Genomic DNA, 16,671 nt, shown 5'->3' with positions numbered 1-16,671 from the left:
TTCAGTTCTGGTCCCCTCATGACAAGAAAGTCACTGAGGTGCTGGAGTGTGTCCAGAGAAGGGCAACAGAGCTGGGGAAGGATCTGGAGCACAAGGAACAGCTAAGAGAGCTGGGGGGGCTCAGCCTGGAGAAGAGGAGGCTCAGGGGGTACCTTCTCGCTTTCTACAACTCCCTGATGGAAAGGTGGAGCCAGGTAGGGGTTGGTCTATCTTGTAGGTATCAAGTGACAAGAGAAAATGGCCTCAAATTGCACCAAGAGTGTTTTAGACTGGATATTAGGAAAAATTTCTTAACTGAAAAGGTGGTCAAGCATTGAACAGGCTGCCCAGGGAAGTGGTGGACTCACCATCCCTAGAACTGTTAAAAAAATGTATGGATGTGTAAAAAAGGGATAGCAGGCTCTGCCTGGAACTGTAACTGTGCTACTGGTTGGAATACACGGGGGGGTTGCTTGGCCAAACAAACCAGGCAGTGACTAAGGCAGGAAGAGCCTTAAAAACTGACTTGAGCGTGTGTGTTGTACAGTGTCAGGTTTGCACCACTGTGGTGACTAAATTATCTCATTCCTTCCTCCTCTTTTGCAGTGACTGCTCCAAGCTCCCCCTTGAGCCCCCCCATCTCTCCTGTCTTCCCCCCTCCGGAGCCATCCAGCAGCAAGAACGGGGAATGCACCGTTTGCTTCGACAGCGAGGTGGACACGGTGATCTACACCTGCGGACACATGTGCCTCTGCAACACCTGCGGTCTTAAGCTGAAGAAGCAGCTCAATGCCTGCTGCCCAATCTGCCGACGGGTCATCAAAGATGTTATTAAAATATACCGCCCTTAGTGCCCGCCTCGGGCTGTAGGAAGGGGAACGCCGCTAGCAGTAACCACGCCTTTCCGTCCCTGCTTATGGGTTATCGTGCTGGTCAGTCGTTATCAAGTGGCTCGTTATCTGTGTTTCCTTATTTGACAGGTAGGGCACAATTCAGGGATAAAATTGAGCTGAGGATCATGTAGGGCCCAAAGGCACGGCCAGGCTGTGTGCCCACAGGCGAATCCGGGGAATCACGGTCTGCACCCGACCCAGCTGCAAATGAGAAATTTCCCCTGCAAAGGTTCTTTTTTCCCTCTTCCTGCTCCGGAGGAGGCTCGCTGTGGTGTGGGTCTGCAAGGGGAGGTTGCCATTTGGTCAATGCCAGGTGCCACTGGGCTTCCTGACCCGAAAACCTGAACAGCTCTGGGATGCTGCCAGATACTTGTGCTGTGGTGGAACAAAATTAGGATAAGGCCCAGTGGGAGGGTTCAAAGTGGACAAAACTGATCTGGAAATGTCCTGCTTATCTGTGTAAGGAGAACTAACTAAAGCCAAATAGTAGCACAGCCAGATTCTCACTTGTTTGGGTTCTGTCCCCGTGAACAGGTTTCTGGGGTACATGGAGAAGCCAGTCTGGACATAGATAAAGCAGCTTTTGCTTTCTGTGGCAGAGCAGGGACTTTTGGCCAGGGAGGCTGAGACCTGGAGAGCTGCCATGGGATAGCAGTGAGGAGCACAAGCCCACTGAGAGCCCAGCCAGCCCCAGCAGTGGGCAGCTATGAGGGGTGACTCAGGCCTGATGAAGCCATAATTTCCAGCCTGTGGATGAGAGGAGTGTTTGGATGGGAACACTGCAATCCTGGCTGTGATGGTGTTTGCCATCACCAGGCACACACACCTGCATTTTGCTCTGCCCTCTTGGTAAGTGGCAGAGCTGCCATGTTACCCCATCCTGCCTGGCTAGACCTGTTCTAGACCTTCCCCCGCAGCCAGTGCCATAGCAGGGCTCAGCTTTCCTCCTGCCCCACCATGGGGACTTTTTGGAGCCTGTGGTGAGAAATTAATTTCTGACCCAGTCCCAGCAGGCTCACCTTTTTTCTGAGGACTGTGTCTGTGCTGATCTTACCTGCTCTTTCTCCTGCCTTTCCCAGTTTTCCAGCACAGCTGGGTCTCAACAGTAGATGAGAACTTGTTGAGAAAAACAGGGATCTATCTCACTTGGCTTTACTTAGGAGTAGGAAAGAAAAAGGCTCTGGGGTTATTAGTAGATGTTGGGACTTAAAAGGTAAATGGGTTTCAGGTGTGATGTTACAGCTACAGGCAGCAGCTGGATGAGCTGAGCAGCATTTGAGTGTGCAGCACAGGGACTGGTGTGAGGAGCTCAGTGTCCTCCTCCTTGCTGCTCCAGCAGGAGCTGCCCTCCATTCTCCGTCCTCTGCCCTCTGCCCACTTGCACAGCTCCTGTCCAGTCCTTCAGCCTGAGCCTGACCAGCTTCCAGCTGGTCCAAGAGGGAAAAAGAGAGAGGATGCAAATGGAAGGATGAGAGAGGGGCTGGTATTGCAGCCGTGTGCTACCAAGTGCATAAGAACAGCTTTTTTGGAAAGGTGCAATTTTAGTCCGAAAAAGAAAAAAACAGAATAGCAACTCCTGTACATTTCAGGGCTTCTGGGCACAGAGGGGCAGCCTGAGGTTGTCAGTGCCTGTCATCTCGCCTGGCCATTTCCTCTCTCCTCCAAGGTGCTGGTAGCTGTGGGTGCACAGCCCTCTCCTGGTGCTGCTGCCCGGGTGGTGGTTTGGCTGTGCCAGGAGAGCTGTGTTTGGTTACTGACCAGCAGCCAGCCCTGTGCTGCCATCGTGGAGAGCACACTCAGGAGAGCAGCTCATTCTCCTCCTGCAACGGGCTGTGCCTGCCAGCTCACAGAGCACGGGGAAACCTTTCGTTTTTTCCTTTAAGAACTGATGAACATTTTAATTAAGTGTACAAATGAGAGGCTGCTCTAGAGTGAGATCTCTCAGCCATTGCCCTACTGCATCAGCACAAGGGCCCACCGTCTTTGCAGAGCCCTTTTTGGAAACCTGGCTGATGGCGCTGGCTGTGCCACTGCTGAGTGTGCTCAGCCCTCGGCAGAGCTACTCACACCGCAACTGCGGCACGAGTTCACTCACACCTTTACTGAAGGAGGCAGCAAGGGCAGCTTCCCTGCATTTGGAGCTTTGCCTGGACCTCCTGGCTGCTCTCTGCCCAGGCATTGCCTTCCTAGAGACCTCCTGGGTGCCACACTGGCAGATCAGGGTCCGGCTGCGGTGGGTGGGCACACCACCAAGGGCACGACGATGGCAGGGTATGTCAGCACGGGATGAAGGGCCAGGCAGGTCAGTGCCTGCCTGGGGACAGGCTGCAGTGGGAAGCCTTTGTATGATGAGGAATTCAAGGAAAGGTGTCAGAATCCACTCACTGCGAGCGATGCCAGCCTGGATCAGGTCTGGGCTTGTGAGCACCAGTGGCCATTCCTGGGGCTGCTGTCCCGGTTTCAGGGGTGCCCAGTCCCTTTGGTCACTGCACAGCCACACCAGCAGAGCAGAGTCTGTTTGCTTGGCCAACACCTCAGGTCCTCAGTGAGCAGGATTGGTGCATGCCTGGGGTGGGGTTTATTTTGGTGTAGCTCTCTTTCGTATTTTTAAGCCAGCAAGGAGAAATACCAAATCCACCCCAGGCTGGGCCTGAGCTGTTCAGGACACATTGCAGAGGCTGAATTTTTACTGCAGTAGCCAAGACCGGTTTCCAGAAGGGCAGCACCCAGTGATGCCAGCAAGGGAACCAGCTCAGGCAGCGTCTGGAGCACGGCTGAGCAGCAAACAAGACGTGAGAGCAGTGGATGTGTCACCCTGCCTATCTGAGAGCAACGGGAATTTTCCAAAATAGGCCTCAAAAAAAAAAATGTCCGGGAAAAGGTAGCCTCTTTCAGATTTAATTGTTAGTATTCGTATTGCTATTTTTTTTAAACAGTCCAATGATATATTATTTGTACAGAAGATCTGTTTGTGCCTTATAAGGGTGTCTGTGCACTTTTTATCCTTTTTAAAGCAACTTTTAAAAAGAAAAAAAAAAGATGGGGGGGAGAAAACAGCACAGATCAATGGTAGTTTTATAGAATTTTGTGTTCACTGAGAATCCTGCTTTATATATATATATATATATATATGTGTGTATATATATATATATGCTGGAGTGAAAAAGTGTTTATTTCCATGGATTTTTCCCCCTCTCCTCCTTAACCTCTTTGTTTAAAAATTTAAAAAAAGGAAGAAAGGAAGGAAGAAAGATATGAGATTGGGGAACTCTTTTACCTTCCCCCTTTCTGAGACAGTTACTCTCTTGTCGTTACCTTTATGATTCAATACTGTGACCTGTACATCTTGTTTAAGCTGAATCAGATTTTGGACCTCTGTATTAGGCTTTTCAAGCAAATCATCTGGGGGACCGGGAGAGGGAGGGCATCGCACGAGGGGGGGAACTGCACTTCTACATGTCAGTACTCTATAGCGTTGTGTTCAGTGCTGTGTGTTTTACTTTTGTCCATTTACCTGTTTTACATTAATATAATTTTACTTGTTTATGAAACAAATAAAACTTTGGCTTGTACAGAGTGCTCCAGAATGTTTAAAAGAGCTTGAGCTGGGGAGCGATTTGCAAAGCATGGCAATACTGATCCAGAGAGGAAGGGTCAGGGCAGCTCTCTTCATCTGCTTAAAAAAAAAAAAGTTAGACACTTTACATACCTCTCATGAGCTGTGTTTTGCTTCTTGGAGTCACAGCCCAGTGGCTGCTCAGTCCCTTGATGGGCTGGGAAGCGTAAGAAGGCTTTCTGGCTACCTTAACTTTGCAAACACTTGCAAGTTTGGCGGGCAGGGTGTATTTTAGGGCTACAGAGGTGAAAGGGTTCAGTGGTAGATGCCATCAAGAAGTGCCCTGAATTTCTTACCCAATCTTAAGCAAGGCAGCTGCCAGCCTGATCCTGCTCCTGTGCCTGTGCTGGGGCTGTGGCAGCCTGGGTACTGTGGGTGGCCAGAGAGGGGTGATGCAAACACAGCACAAGGGCTGGCCTGGCTCTTTATTTCACAAGCAGAGGCCAACAGAAGGCTGCTCTGTAAACTGTTTATATCCTGAAATGTGGCCTGCTGAAGCCAGATACCAGTCAAGCAGTCTCAGATGTGGTTTAATGTGGAGTGGAAAAATTCATTCATAACTCTGCCCTGGCAAGCACATGGCCAGAGTTAAGTGTTCACACGAAACCCTTCACTCACCACAGGTGGTGAGGGAGCCCGACAGTGGCTATTTATACTAAAATGCCTTTTTTATACACTCTGTTGCCCCACTTTATCCACAGAGCTGATCCTTCTGAGATGCCAACAGGCCAATGCTACCAGTCTCAGGCCATGGAGCAGCTCAGCACCACAGTTAGCATTGATGTGATGACCTGTTCCAGCCTGTGCTGGCCCAAACCCCAGGGAGAGCGTGGAGAACCACAGCCCACTCCCATCCCCTGCACCTGGGTGCTGTGACACAGGTATCAGCTGAAACTGAGTCTCCCACGGCCAAAGCCCAGCTCTGTGCCAGCACAGCAGATCTGGGCAGCAGCTGGCACTGCTCAGAGCCAGGAGCAGTGTGCCCATGAGATGTGGCCTGGCACCTGCAAGGAGCTGCCCAAGATGGGCTGGGCCCCACATGGCCATGCTAATGCAGTACTCCAGGTTATGTCACAGGCCCCGAATTTCTCCTTGGTGCACTCACCTGCTGCTGGGTGGCAAGTGGCAGCATCAGGGCGGGTGCCAGGGTGCTGATGGACAAGCCCTGGACGGAGTGTGGGTGGGCAGACACCTGGTCATGGCATGGGGCACATGCTGCAGGCAGCTGAGTGAACACAGCCATAGGGTGAAGCAAGGTGGGCCCTGATGCTACATGATTGATAACATTATTTGAACGAGACTAAATTCTTCCCCCTCCTTTGATTATATTGATAGGGGAATCAGTTCTCAAGTTTGAAGAAGTGGAGCGAAATAGGTCTGATTGTTCCAGGATTTATTCGTACAAGTGGCTGGGACTATTCTTTTGTTTCAACAGAAGCAAAGGAGAGAATTCCCTGACACTCTTTGATCCCAGTCCAGAGGCACTGGGCTGGTACCTGCTGCCTGCACAGCCCTGCTGGGGGTCCTTGGCACCTGACAGCTGGGGGTGTGCATGGACAGGGCTTGCATGTCTCAGGCTGGCAGGTGGTCAGCTGGGCCAGTGCAAGCTGCTCATCCATGTCTTTTTTCCCCCACTTCTTTCCCACTCCTTATGAAGCACTGCCTGTGTGCAACACCATAGCCTTCTGCCAGACACTTGGGCTTTGGAATCCAATCCTTCTTTTGCCTGAGCCTTGCAGCTCCATTCCCTGGCCAGCCTGAACCCCCAAGAGCCCCTCCTGAGGATGGGTAGTCCCTCTCTCTCTCTCTCTCCCCCCACTTCCCCAAAATCACCAGACTCTGCTGCCTTGAGATCACAGTAACACAACTGCTGCACTACACCAGCTCATTTGCTGGGACACTAATCAAAGTTTGGGCAAGCCCCAAGGATCTGCCAGGGTACCCATAACCCTCACCACTCCCAGGCACTGCTGTATGTGGGAGCACAGCCACAGCTGCCAGGACAGGAGAGCAGCACACCACATTGCACCCCAGAATTACACCAGCCACACACAGGTTCACTAAGGTGCTTGAAACCAGTCAAGCAGTTTCTTTTTATTTCTTAAAAAAAAGAAAACAACCCCCCCCCCCCCCCCCCCCCCCAAAAAAAAACCCTAACCCCCCCAAATAAAAAAAAAAAAAAAATCCATCCCATAAAGGTGAAAGTATAGATAGGCATGTACACAGCTACATCTACCTTCTGCTGCCCCCCACCCGCCCACAGTAATGTAGATTTATATGCACTTACATAATATAGCGAGACACGGACAAACAAATGGGTTTGGGGAGGTTTAGGGAGCCTGTGAGGAGCAGGGCACAGCAGGGCTGGCAGCCTGCTGGGGATGTGCCAAACTGTGGCTTGTCCCCAACACCCGGCTCGTGGGCCCCAAGCCATGGCAATGCCCCCCCCTTGTCACAAAGCCTGACCCTGGCACTGCACTGGGTGTTTGGGCATTGGCTGATGGGGTGATGCACCCCGTGGCCAAGCTCGGGGTACTCGTAGTTGCCCTCCTCCTCCTCACGAGGTAGTCGGGGAGCTCGGCCGCATGTGACGTGCAAAGTACAGAGAGGAGGCACAGCCTGGCTTGGGGCACATGTGGCTGAACTGGGGGACATGTATCAGATGGGGGGCAGAGCCCTGCCAGCCCAATGGCTCTTGGCATCTTCCCAACTGGAGTTGTCCAGCCTGCAGTCCCTTCGCAGACAGAAGAGTAGTAGGAAGGGGTAAGGCTGCAGGTGTCAGCACATACTGAGTGTGATCCCTGCCCTCTTGGAAGCTCTTTGGGAACAAGGGAGCGATCCTGTCACGTGCTCAATGAGCCAAATACAGTACTTGTGTTAGCAAAATGAAGCACTACCAGTTCTGAGGTTCAGTCTGGGAGGGAAGCGGGAATAGCCCTCATTTAGTGCGGAGGTCACACAAACAACACAGTCGTCTCTGAGGAAAGCCAGGGCAGTGAGGTCTCAGAGAGAGAAATAAGAGGCAATTCTGAGATTAAAAGGCTGTTCAGCAAAGACAGAGCAAAGACACAATGCCTGAGAAAAGCACACACAGCCCCTTCACCCCTGCATGAAACTACCAGAGCGGACAGGGGGATGCAGGTCCAGCCCCTTCCTCAGATACGGAGGGGGCTGGATTTGGCTGACAAGCAGCTCTGGCTTAACTCATCCTGTCCCCACTCCTTTCCAAAGCAGAAAGGCTTTACTGGAGCAAGTGATATGCAGAGTAAAGGCAGTGTTGCTCCCCCAACCCACCCTGCAACTCTCCTGGGAGCACATCAACAACTAGCAATGTGCCACACAAGGAGCTTTGTTACTGGATTGGGTTGCAAATGGATCACTTATTGACAGCTCAGGTGAGTCACTCTGACCAGAGGCTGATGTGCCACCAGAAAAAACTGCAGGTGGGAGCAAGAGGAATCAACTGGAGAATGGGGTGCATGAATTCCCATGACTAAAATTGAATCTTGGGGCTTCTGGATTTTAGGCCGTACTGGGATGGTCAGGACTTCTCTATTAGATCAAACCAGTGCTGGGACAAACTGCTCCATCACTGTCCCAGAATAATCCTGGCCACAGGCACCACCATTTTCTTTCTATATGCAGACAGAGGGATCTTCAACTCCACATTTTCAGGGTAGAAAATATGGGACAGAGAAGGAAGCAAGCATTTTGGGGAGTGGAGAACACTGCTTCAATTCTGCCAGTCTCAAATTAGAGGGAAAACTGTAATTATTTTCAGCAGCAACACAATGTGGCTGCAGTGCTCACACTTGCAATTAGACCAGAGAGGGCAACAGGGCTTGGTCAACACAAAACCTAACCCTGCCTTGGCTGGGGGGTGGGACTGGATAACCTCCAGATGTCTCCTCCAACCCGAACCATTCTGTGACTCTGTGAAACCCACCAAGAGCCAGGTTTAAAGCTCTTCTGGAGAGAAATGTGGCCCTGAACCTGCAAGTTAGACAAGGACAGAAGGAAAGAAATTGGCTCTGGGGAATGACAGGACATCCATGCTCTTCCTCCTGCTGGCATAAGCAACACTGTGGGCAAGATTAGGCTTGGCAGGCAAGGATGTCAGCACTGAAAAATCCCAGGCTCTGCTTGACCTGAAGCCCCCCAAGCAACCTGTCACACAGCGTGAAATGAAAGGACCTGGAAGACAGGCAGGTGGGGTGACAAACAAGGTAGGCAGCCCCTGAGCACCAGACACACCTCACAACTGGTTGTGATGAGGAGCTGAACTCCCACATTCTGGATTGCACTTGATAATATCAGCACCTATGGAAGGACCCACCTCCTGGCTGCTGCCCGCCAGCCCGGGAAAGCTCAGTGGGTCATGGGAAGGGGTGGTCCCCTATTAGTCCAACAAGCCGGGCAGTCGGTGTGGGAAGGAAAGCAAAGCAACCCTTTTCCAGGGCTTTTGGGGTCATTTTGGTCCTCTGTGCCTTGCATAGTATTCTTCCTCAAAACCCCTCTGACGTTTGGTTGTGGTACTGCAGGAGAGAAGCCTGCATGGTGTCCTGGATCAGCGCAGAGAGGACCTGTTGGACAAGTGTATGTGTATTTCTCTCCATTTTTTTCCATCAGGAGGATGTTTAAGTTAACACTTGTTGTCACAGAGCAGGGACGGTCCTGTGGCACATGCGGGTGGAGCAAGGCACAGCCCTTAACTGGGCAATGCCTGTGCCTGCACATGCAGACAGAGCTACAGGGACCCTGTTCTCAGCAATCATTCCTCCTTTTGGCCACATTCCCTATGGCTCTGGCACACACCTGGACTAAGCAAGGTGACCTACAACATTTAACTGTGATCCTGAGCTTCAGGAAAAGGCAAATTCTTTTGTGCAGCCAGATTCCCTTTGTTGGTACCATTCCACCCGGCTACTTTAATTCATGGTACAGGTGGCAAAATGTCTATCAAAGTCCATCTCCTGAGCACAGAGAACCATGGGAGCCATCATACACCACGAAGCTTGGCCATGACAGCTCCAGCTGCATGTCTGGGCTGCCAGGATGGCACAGGAGCCAAGTCCTTGGGAGAATGTGGGGAGGAGGGTGGGTGGGAGCAAATGGGTGGGGAGGGGAGGTCAAGCTGCTTCCTCCACGCTGCCGCCAACAGGCACCAGCTGGGATGCGTGGGATCTCAATTACTATCTTTCCTTTTAAAGCCAGCCTCACAGAAAACTATAAATTAATCTGCTAATTAAATACTCAGGTGAGAGACCAGGGAACCTCCAGCCGTGCAAGCAGAGGAGTGGCTACGGCTTCTTCCGTAGGTAATTGGAAGGGATCCAGCCCTCCCAGCACGGCCCCCCCGTCAGGACCTTGCAAAACCACCAGCCACTGCTGTTCTTCTCGCGAACTTCAAACAAAGTCCCTTCTTTAAAGCTGTTGGTCTCCTCGTCGCCTTCAAAATCCGCCACTGCCACATAGAGAGCTTCCCTGGTAATATCCAGGCTGGAGACAGGGGCTGAGGTCCTCTCCCTGGGGTCCCCTCTCTCCACTGGTTTGGAAATGACCTTTGGGCTTACGCTGCTTTTTGCTTTGGCTTCATCTTGGATGGAGGCAGAGAGGAAGGGCTTGGCTTTCGGAGGAACCAGCATGGGCCTCCCTGGCACTGCAGATGACCTAATTTCAGGTGCTTCCCGTGCTGGGGCCCTCAGCTCCACTGAGAGGCCAGGGGCAGGACCCCCTATTTTCTTGGGGGGGGGTGGTCTGCGAGGTGGCACAACGGGGCGCTGTGGTGGGGCGTCCCTGGCACACGGGGTGTTTGCTGGGCCCAGGGGAGATTTGGGCAGTGCCTCTTTTGTGGTATAGCTGTCCAGCTTGGGCAGGGGCTTGCTCTCCATGCTTGGTCGCTCTGGAAACCTTCCAGGAGCCTCCGAAGAGACCACAGCACTACTGAAGGAGATTTCACTGGCAGCAGTGTCCTGCTCGGAGGGCTTCTCTGGGAACTTGGCAGGTCTAAGCTTGCTCCGCAGGCTGCAAATGTCCAGTTTATCATCAGCTGGAGGTGGGTCTGTCCGGGGGGATGCAGCAGGCTTTGGCTTGATCTGAGGTCTAGACTTTAAGAACGGATTCTGGGTGATGGGCTCAGGTTTGTCCTCCACAGGCTCAGCTTTTGGCTTGGTTGGCTTGACAATGGGCCGGAGGTTTGGCTTCTTCACCTCCTTGGCTGACACCTTATGTCCGCATTCCAGTCCCATTTCGTTTTTCAGCTGGAAGAGTTTGCCCTTCTCTGGTTTGAGCTCTGGCTTCTTGCTGTCCTTTGGGGCTGCCGACTGCTTGGGTGGGATCATGGGCAAAATCATCCCTGGGGGCTTGGGGGGAGGTCTCTGCCTCTCAAGTAACTCGCCTTCCGATTTAATGATGGACTCTTTCCTGGGCGGCAGGCTGGGCTTCTCCTCTGTGTCACGGTCCGAGATCTCCTCATAGCCCCCGGCAAAGGAAAGGTCCCCACTCTCAGGAGCTTCCCGCCCCTTCCAATCTTTGGCCCACCTCCCACTGCAATCCGTACCATTAGGAGGAGCCTCTGGCAGAGGACGGCACGGCCCTGTCGCCTCCTCACTGCCATTGCCATCGGCCGCGGCATCGCCGAGCCGGAGCTGGGCCATCTCATTGGGGAGTGGAGCCAGGAAATTCGGCCGGGACGCATTGCTGGTTTTCTTGTACTTATCGATGAAGGTGGCGGGGGCCCAGCCTTCCTTCTCCTCGATCTGGATGTACCACCAGCCGCTCAGGTTCTTCTCAATAACCTGCCGAGGGGAAAGGAAAACTCAGATATCCATGTGGGATCCCTCTCTGCACAAAAGGGTGTCTCTGAAATGATGTCGGGGGGCACATGGCCTTGGGCTCTCCAGCCAAAAAACATGGAATCACAGCACTGGCATCTAATGGGAGGGGAACCTGGTCATGACCTCTGCCAGGGAAGGAGACCTGCGTGCCATGGAGCTGAGGAACGGAACAGCCGCGGCAAGGAGCTGTTTCCGAGCTGTCCCCGGGAGCGGGATGCCGGGTGCTGGCGGTGGCCACTGCGTGGCACTGTTGGAGCGATCAACCGGCAGCGATGCTGCGCGGATCGGACACCGTCAGTCTCTGCAGCTCCGGGAGTGGGGCTGGGGCCTGGGAGGGGCTGACTGGGGCAGCCCTAAAGGAAAATCCTCTTAGCGAGGGATAAATCACATCAGCACACGGAGAAAGCAAAATCCCATCTGCAGGAGGGATTCTGCCAGCAAAGAGGATGTGCCAGGAAAGCAGTTCAGGAAGTGCTTTTAACTTTACACCTAGCCTAACCAAGGAAAAAACTACCATCTCTAACCTGATTTGTGGTTTGGTTTTATTTTCCCTTAGCTCTAACACAGCACCCATGACTGGGGGACAGGAGGCCACCAAGAGCATCTTGGGCTCCAAAGTCTGGTGAGCTCATACAGGTTTCTCTCCCACTCTGATGTCAACACTACATGGAGGCAATCGCATGTATCACCATGCCCATTTTTCATCCAGAATACCATGGTGAGCAGATCCTCCCTGCCTGGAAGGGGAGCTCCTGTCTGAAACAGGTCCCAGGGCAATGGGAGTCAGGAGCATGGCATCGATGTGAAGATAGGTGAAGGGAAGATGACAGTCTCACCTCTACTTTCATTCCTGCCTGGAAGCTGATGCCATCAGGAATGGTAGTCTGGAAATCAGCGATGGTGTAATATTCCTCTTCCACTTGAGGAGGGACAGGAGGTTTAGGCAGGTTCAAACCACGTGGCTGTGACCAGAAAAAAGGAAACCCATCAGCATGTTTCTACAGCAGGTGTGACACAACATCCCCACAGCCCACCAGCCTGCAGAGACAGACACCAGCACGGCCAGGGACAGGGGTAAGATCTCAGGCAAAGAATAACTAGTGACCAGAGCTCCTTTTAGTGCTCTTCTCCCACTCCCTTTGCCATTGCTGCTCTCCTACATCAGCTGGCACTTACTATGGTGAGGTCTCGGCGAGGAGGTGGCCTCTGCCTCATCTTTGGTGACTCTGTGGAGGAAGAATTCCAGATGCTGTTGAGTTCCTGGCTTTTGGTCACATGCGTGTTTGCAAAAGACAAGACAAAACAGACAGGCAAGGACCAAACCTGCCCCAGGGGAAAGAAACACAAAGGAAGAATCTGTCTCCCTGGCACTCTGAGTGGCAGAGGTCACTCAGGTTTCAAGGGAAGGGAAGGGAAAGGAAACCAGCTTTCGGGTGTTGCTGGGAAATGCATCTGAGGTGAACACATAAAACTGCTTTTGCATTGCAGGACTCACCCAGAAGACCTGGCCTGCAGAGGGGTTACAATCATAGAACCACAGAATCACAGATTCTGTGATTCTGGGTTGGAAAGGACCTTAAAGATCATTTCATTCCACCCACTGCCACGGGGACACCTTCCACTAGACCAGGTTGCTCCAAGCCCTGTCCAACCTGGCCTTGAACCCTTCCAGGGATGAGGCACCTACAACTTCTCTGGGCAACCTCTGCCAGGGCCTCACCACCCTCACAGGTAAAGAATTTCTTCCTAATATCTAATCTAAACCTACTCTCTGGCAGTTTGAAGCCATTTCCACTTGTCCTTGTCACAATATGCTCTTCTAAAAAGTCCCTCTCTCTCTTTCTTGTAGGCTCCCTTCAGATATGCCAGCTTCTGAGAGGAGAGCACCTCCAGATGAATCTGCAGCCTGGGAGGTGATCCCTGCTCCATTTGCTGACCCTCAGCAGGTCCCTGGGAAGTTCTGTGCTTGTGCCCCACCTGTGTGTGCAGCGACACCCTTTAGAAGACCTGGCTGCAGAACTCTCAGCCCCTGCAAGCCTGTGCCTGACGCCCCATTACCTCACTTGAAAGCTGCAGACACCACCCACCTGCCCCTGACCGGCCACTTACTGCGTCGGATGTCAGCGTTGGGCAGGGGGCGGCTGTCGAACCTCCCATCCCTCTGCCCAGCGAGCCCATCCTTCTCTCGGCTCGCCGCCACCTGCTGCCGGGAGATGCCATCCAGATCCAAGGCACAGGAATGAGTGGAGGAGCCCGGCCCCAGCTTCTGCGAGAACATGTCTCCATTCCCCTTTTTGAGATAGGAGGCAGGGGCCCAGCCTTCCTGGCCCTGGTACCTGTCGGGGCAAGAATGGCAACATCACTGCACCCAAGTGGTGTGAAGTCATTGGACATCCCTGGAGCCAGAGCTCTCATGTTGACTGAATGTACCACCTGTCCTGGGCAATATGAGCTCACTGAGTGCTCAGTGGCACATGGGCACCTGGAGAGCTCCAGTCATGAGTAATGCTCCCACACAAACTGGCCACAGCCAGCAGGACAAGGGCTGGGAACGGTGCAAAACCCCATTTTCTTTTCACCTCAGCAATGGCAGCAGCTCAGGAATGAAGCGCACTGGCAGGGGAAGCAGAGGGAAAAAGCAGAGGACTGCTGCTGGATTGATGTACCTGGTCTTTGGAGAAGGCACAAGCCCTCTGCCTGAGCACCAGCAGCCTGGATCCCTTCCCTGCTCTATATCTGTTTAGGAGAGACACCAGTCCCGTGACCTGATCAAAAAACCACATCCGCAGAGTCTCCCTGCCATGCCGGAGACTCTCCCCGCTGGCTGGGCTGCAGCCACTACGTTCCAATGGCACCAACTACTGAGCTTGTAATAGCCTTTAGAGCTCTTGTGGCAGCTCTCCTCTGCTTAAATAGTCAATGGATGTGTTTCTGGGGCTGTGCTGCTGCCAAGACCACAGGTTCAATGTAAGGTTAAGAAAATTGCAGCAGTGCTCCCACTCCGATCAAGTCCAGCCATTTGCTGGACCACAGATGAGAAAATAAGCTTCCAGCAGAAAACAACTATCAGCTCAGGATGGTCTGGAGCCTTTGGCCTTTGGCCTTAGCATACCCTGCACGCAGCAGACCTGGCCCAGATAATGGCCCTTCTCTGCAGGAGCATCTGAACAGAGCCAGAGGATCCAGCCTGCCTCTGGGACACTCGCTGGTTTTCCCATCAGCAGGACGTGATGTAACGTTCTCACACCAGTTCCCTTTGCACTGCTGGGGCATGTGATGCTGTGACACAGTCTACCTCCCAGCACAGGAAATCAGGGGATTTTAAAGATTCTCAACCAAAGCTGTGCTTGAATATCAACTGGTCTTTGTAGGGATGGAGAGAAATAAGTTCTAGTACTCTGCCCTCCCCAGCACCCCAGACTTGACCTTGGGTACCTCCTACACGCATTGGGTCTCTGCTTTGCACAGCCCCAGCTGCAGTGCCAGGGAAGAGCAAGAGGTACCTGATTTTCCACCAGCCCTCCAGGTTCTTCTGGATCACCACCACCACAGCTCCCTTGTCCAGGTTCATTTCATCCTGGTCCCTTGCAGTGTAGGGGTAAATAACAGTGTACTTCTCCTCTGTTGGAAAGAAAGCACAGTTTCATGGAGATATTGTTTCATGGAAACCTGGGCTCAGTTGAAAAATGGTTATAAAGTGCTTTAATAAATGATAATTGTTGTTGTAATTTAGGTGCAAACACACAGATACACAACCATTCTGAAGAGAAATGACAGTGAAATATATTTCAAAACAAACACAGCTGCATTTGGAAATGTAAACTTTGGAGAGCTACTCTGGGCCAAGAAGTTGTCTAAAACAGTTCCTCCTCTCCCTTAGGACTAAAGACTGTCTTTTTACAGCTTGTCACAGAAGCTCTTCCATGCATCCATTTCAGTTCAAATGTCTTTCACAAATCTTTTAAAGAAAAACTGTCCCCTATAAGGGGAAAGAAATCCCATGGGCATCAGGGAGCAACTCCTCACACAAAGCTCTCAAACCAGTCTACAGCAGCAGGTCTACAGGAATTTCCCTGTTCTACAGCTGCATCTCCAAGACATTGGTCAAAGCCATGTGTGGAGGCTGGAGAAGAGTCTGATGTTCTGTCCATCAGACCAAAGGATGTCAAGCAGGGATATGGATGTTCTTCCCTTCAGGAGGAAGGGGAAACATCCTAACAACCATGCAGACAATATGTCAGACAAACAGAACCATCCATTCACCCCTCTCCCTCACCTTGTCCTGTCCTCTCTGGAAGAAACACAGGAAAATAACTGCCTGTGCTTAAGTTGTGCCACAATAGGGTGGAGGCCATCTGGGGAAAAATCTGCCTCCAAAATCCACACCTGGACATTCATATATCCCCACCATGCAGGTTTCCTGGATCTTTCTTCTGTAAGGAGCACAGCTCTGGAAGGGCCTGATTTCCCACCCACTTCATGCAAAGGAGTCACAGAGGAGAATGTCCTGTCACATCCAGCAAGACCAAGCTGGCTCTTCTCCTCCTGACCCCACCTGAGGCACCAATCCCAGGCCAGGGCTCAAAGTTACTTTTACAGGAACTGAGGCAGCAGTTGGAAGAAGTCTGCATACATGTGCTGGGGGAAAGCAGAAACACCAGTCTCTGAATCCAAAACAAGCCTCAAATTGTGAGAAGGAACAGCTGATAGAGGAAAGGGATGTGGACATGAGCAGGCCTCATGGAAGGATGAGGAGCAGGTATGGCACACACTGTGGACTGACACAAGCAGGGCTCATCACATGCAAAGCAAACAAACATGCACACAACAAGGCTCCAAGCACAAAACATGGGCAGCCAAGAAAGTCTCTGTGAAGTCCACCTTGACCCCATCCACTGGTGTACAAGTCCCCAAGAGTCCGACGGCGGCCAACGTGCCTGGGCAGAGACCAGTATCTCCATGGGACTGGGAAGAGCATGTTGGGGAAGCAGGAGAAGGACAAGAGAGGATGTGAGGAGGCAACACTTCAGGTCCAAGAAGAGACAGGGTTGACATCAGAGAGTGGTACAGAGACTGTTCTCACCTGGAGCCCTCTGGGGCCCTTCCCCAGTCTGAGCCCCCCTCCCACCTCTGCCGGCCCAGAGGAGGGGCTGAGCCAGCTACTGCACTGCTTTGAGCACACAGTGGTCACCATGAAGGATGTGCTCTCCAGGGACATTTCAGATTTGCTTTAAGCGAAGGCTGCAACCTTGCTATTCCCATAACACAATCTCAGGTGTGCTCTTTGTTCTGCATGTGTTGAAGACACGTGATTTGTCCAAGGACCTGGGCTTTGCTCCTCCTCCAG

General features: G+C 52.3%; 2 protein-coding genes across 2 annotated transcripts in view; one reads left to right on the top strand and one right to left on the bottom strand.

Annotated features, from left to right (window-relative positions):
• NEURL1B (neuralized E3 ubiquitin protein ligase 1B) overlaps nt 1-4,444 on the top strand; it is a 33,002-nt gene extending 28,558 nt beyond the window's left edge. The window contains exon 5 of the mRNA XM_027643639.1: nt 586-4,444. Coding sequence (XP_027499440.1) covers nt 586-830 — 245 coding nt within the window. The 3' untranslated portion in view covers nt 831-4,444. The remainder of the gene's footprint in view (nt 1-585) is intronic.
• A 2,208-nt stretch (nt 4,445-6,652) lies between these two features.
• SH3PXD2B (SH3 and PX domains 2B) overlaps nt 6,653-16,671 on the bottom strand; it is a 69,924-nt gene continuing 59,905 nt past the window's right edge. The window contains exons 9-13 of the mRNA XM_027643348.1: nt 14,828-14,945; nt 13,434-13,660; nt 12,501-12,550; nt 12,161-12,286; nt 6,653-11,285 (exon numbers count right to left, since the gene is read on the bottom strand). Coding sequence (XP_027499149.1) covers nt 9,789-11,285; nt 12,161-12,286; nt 12,501-12,550; nt 13,434-13,660; nt 14,828-14,945 — 2,018 coding nt within the window. The 3' untranslated portion in view covers nt 6,653-9,788. The remainder of the gene's footprint in view (nt 11,286-12,160; nt 12,287-12,500; nt 12,551-13,433; nt 13,661-14,827; nt 14,946-16,671) is intronic.

The sequence above is a fragment of the Corapipo altera genome, unplaced genomic scaffold, assembly GCF_003945725.1.
Source record: "Corapipo altera isolate COAL_440 unplaced genomic scaffold, ASM394572v1 75, whole genome shotgun sequence".
Taxonomy (NCBI): domain Eukaryota; kingdom Metazoa; phylum Chordata; class Aves; order Passeriformes; family Pipridae; genus Corapipo; species Corapipo altera.
The sequence above is the reverse complement of the archived record's forward strand: the minus strand, read 5'-3'. Positions and strand labels throughout refer to the sequence as shown.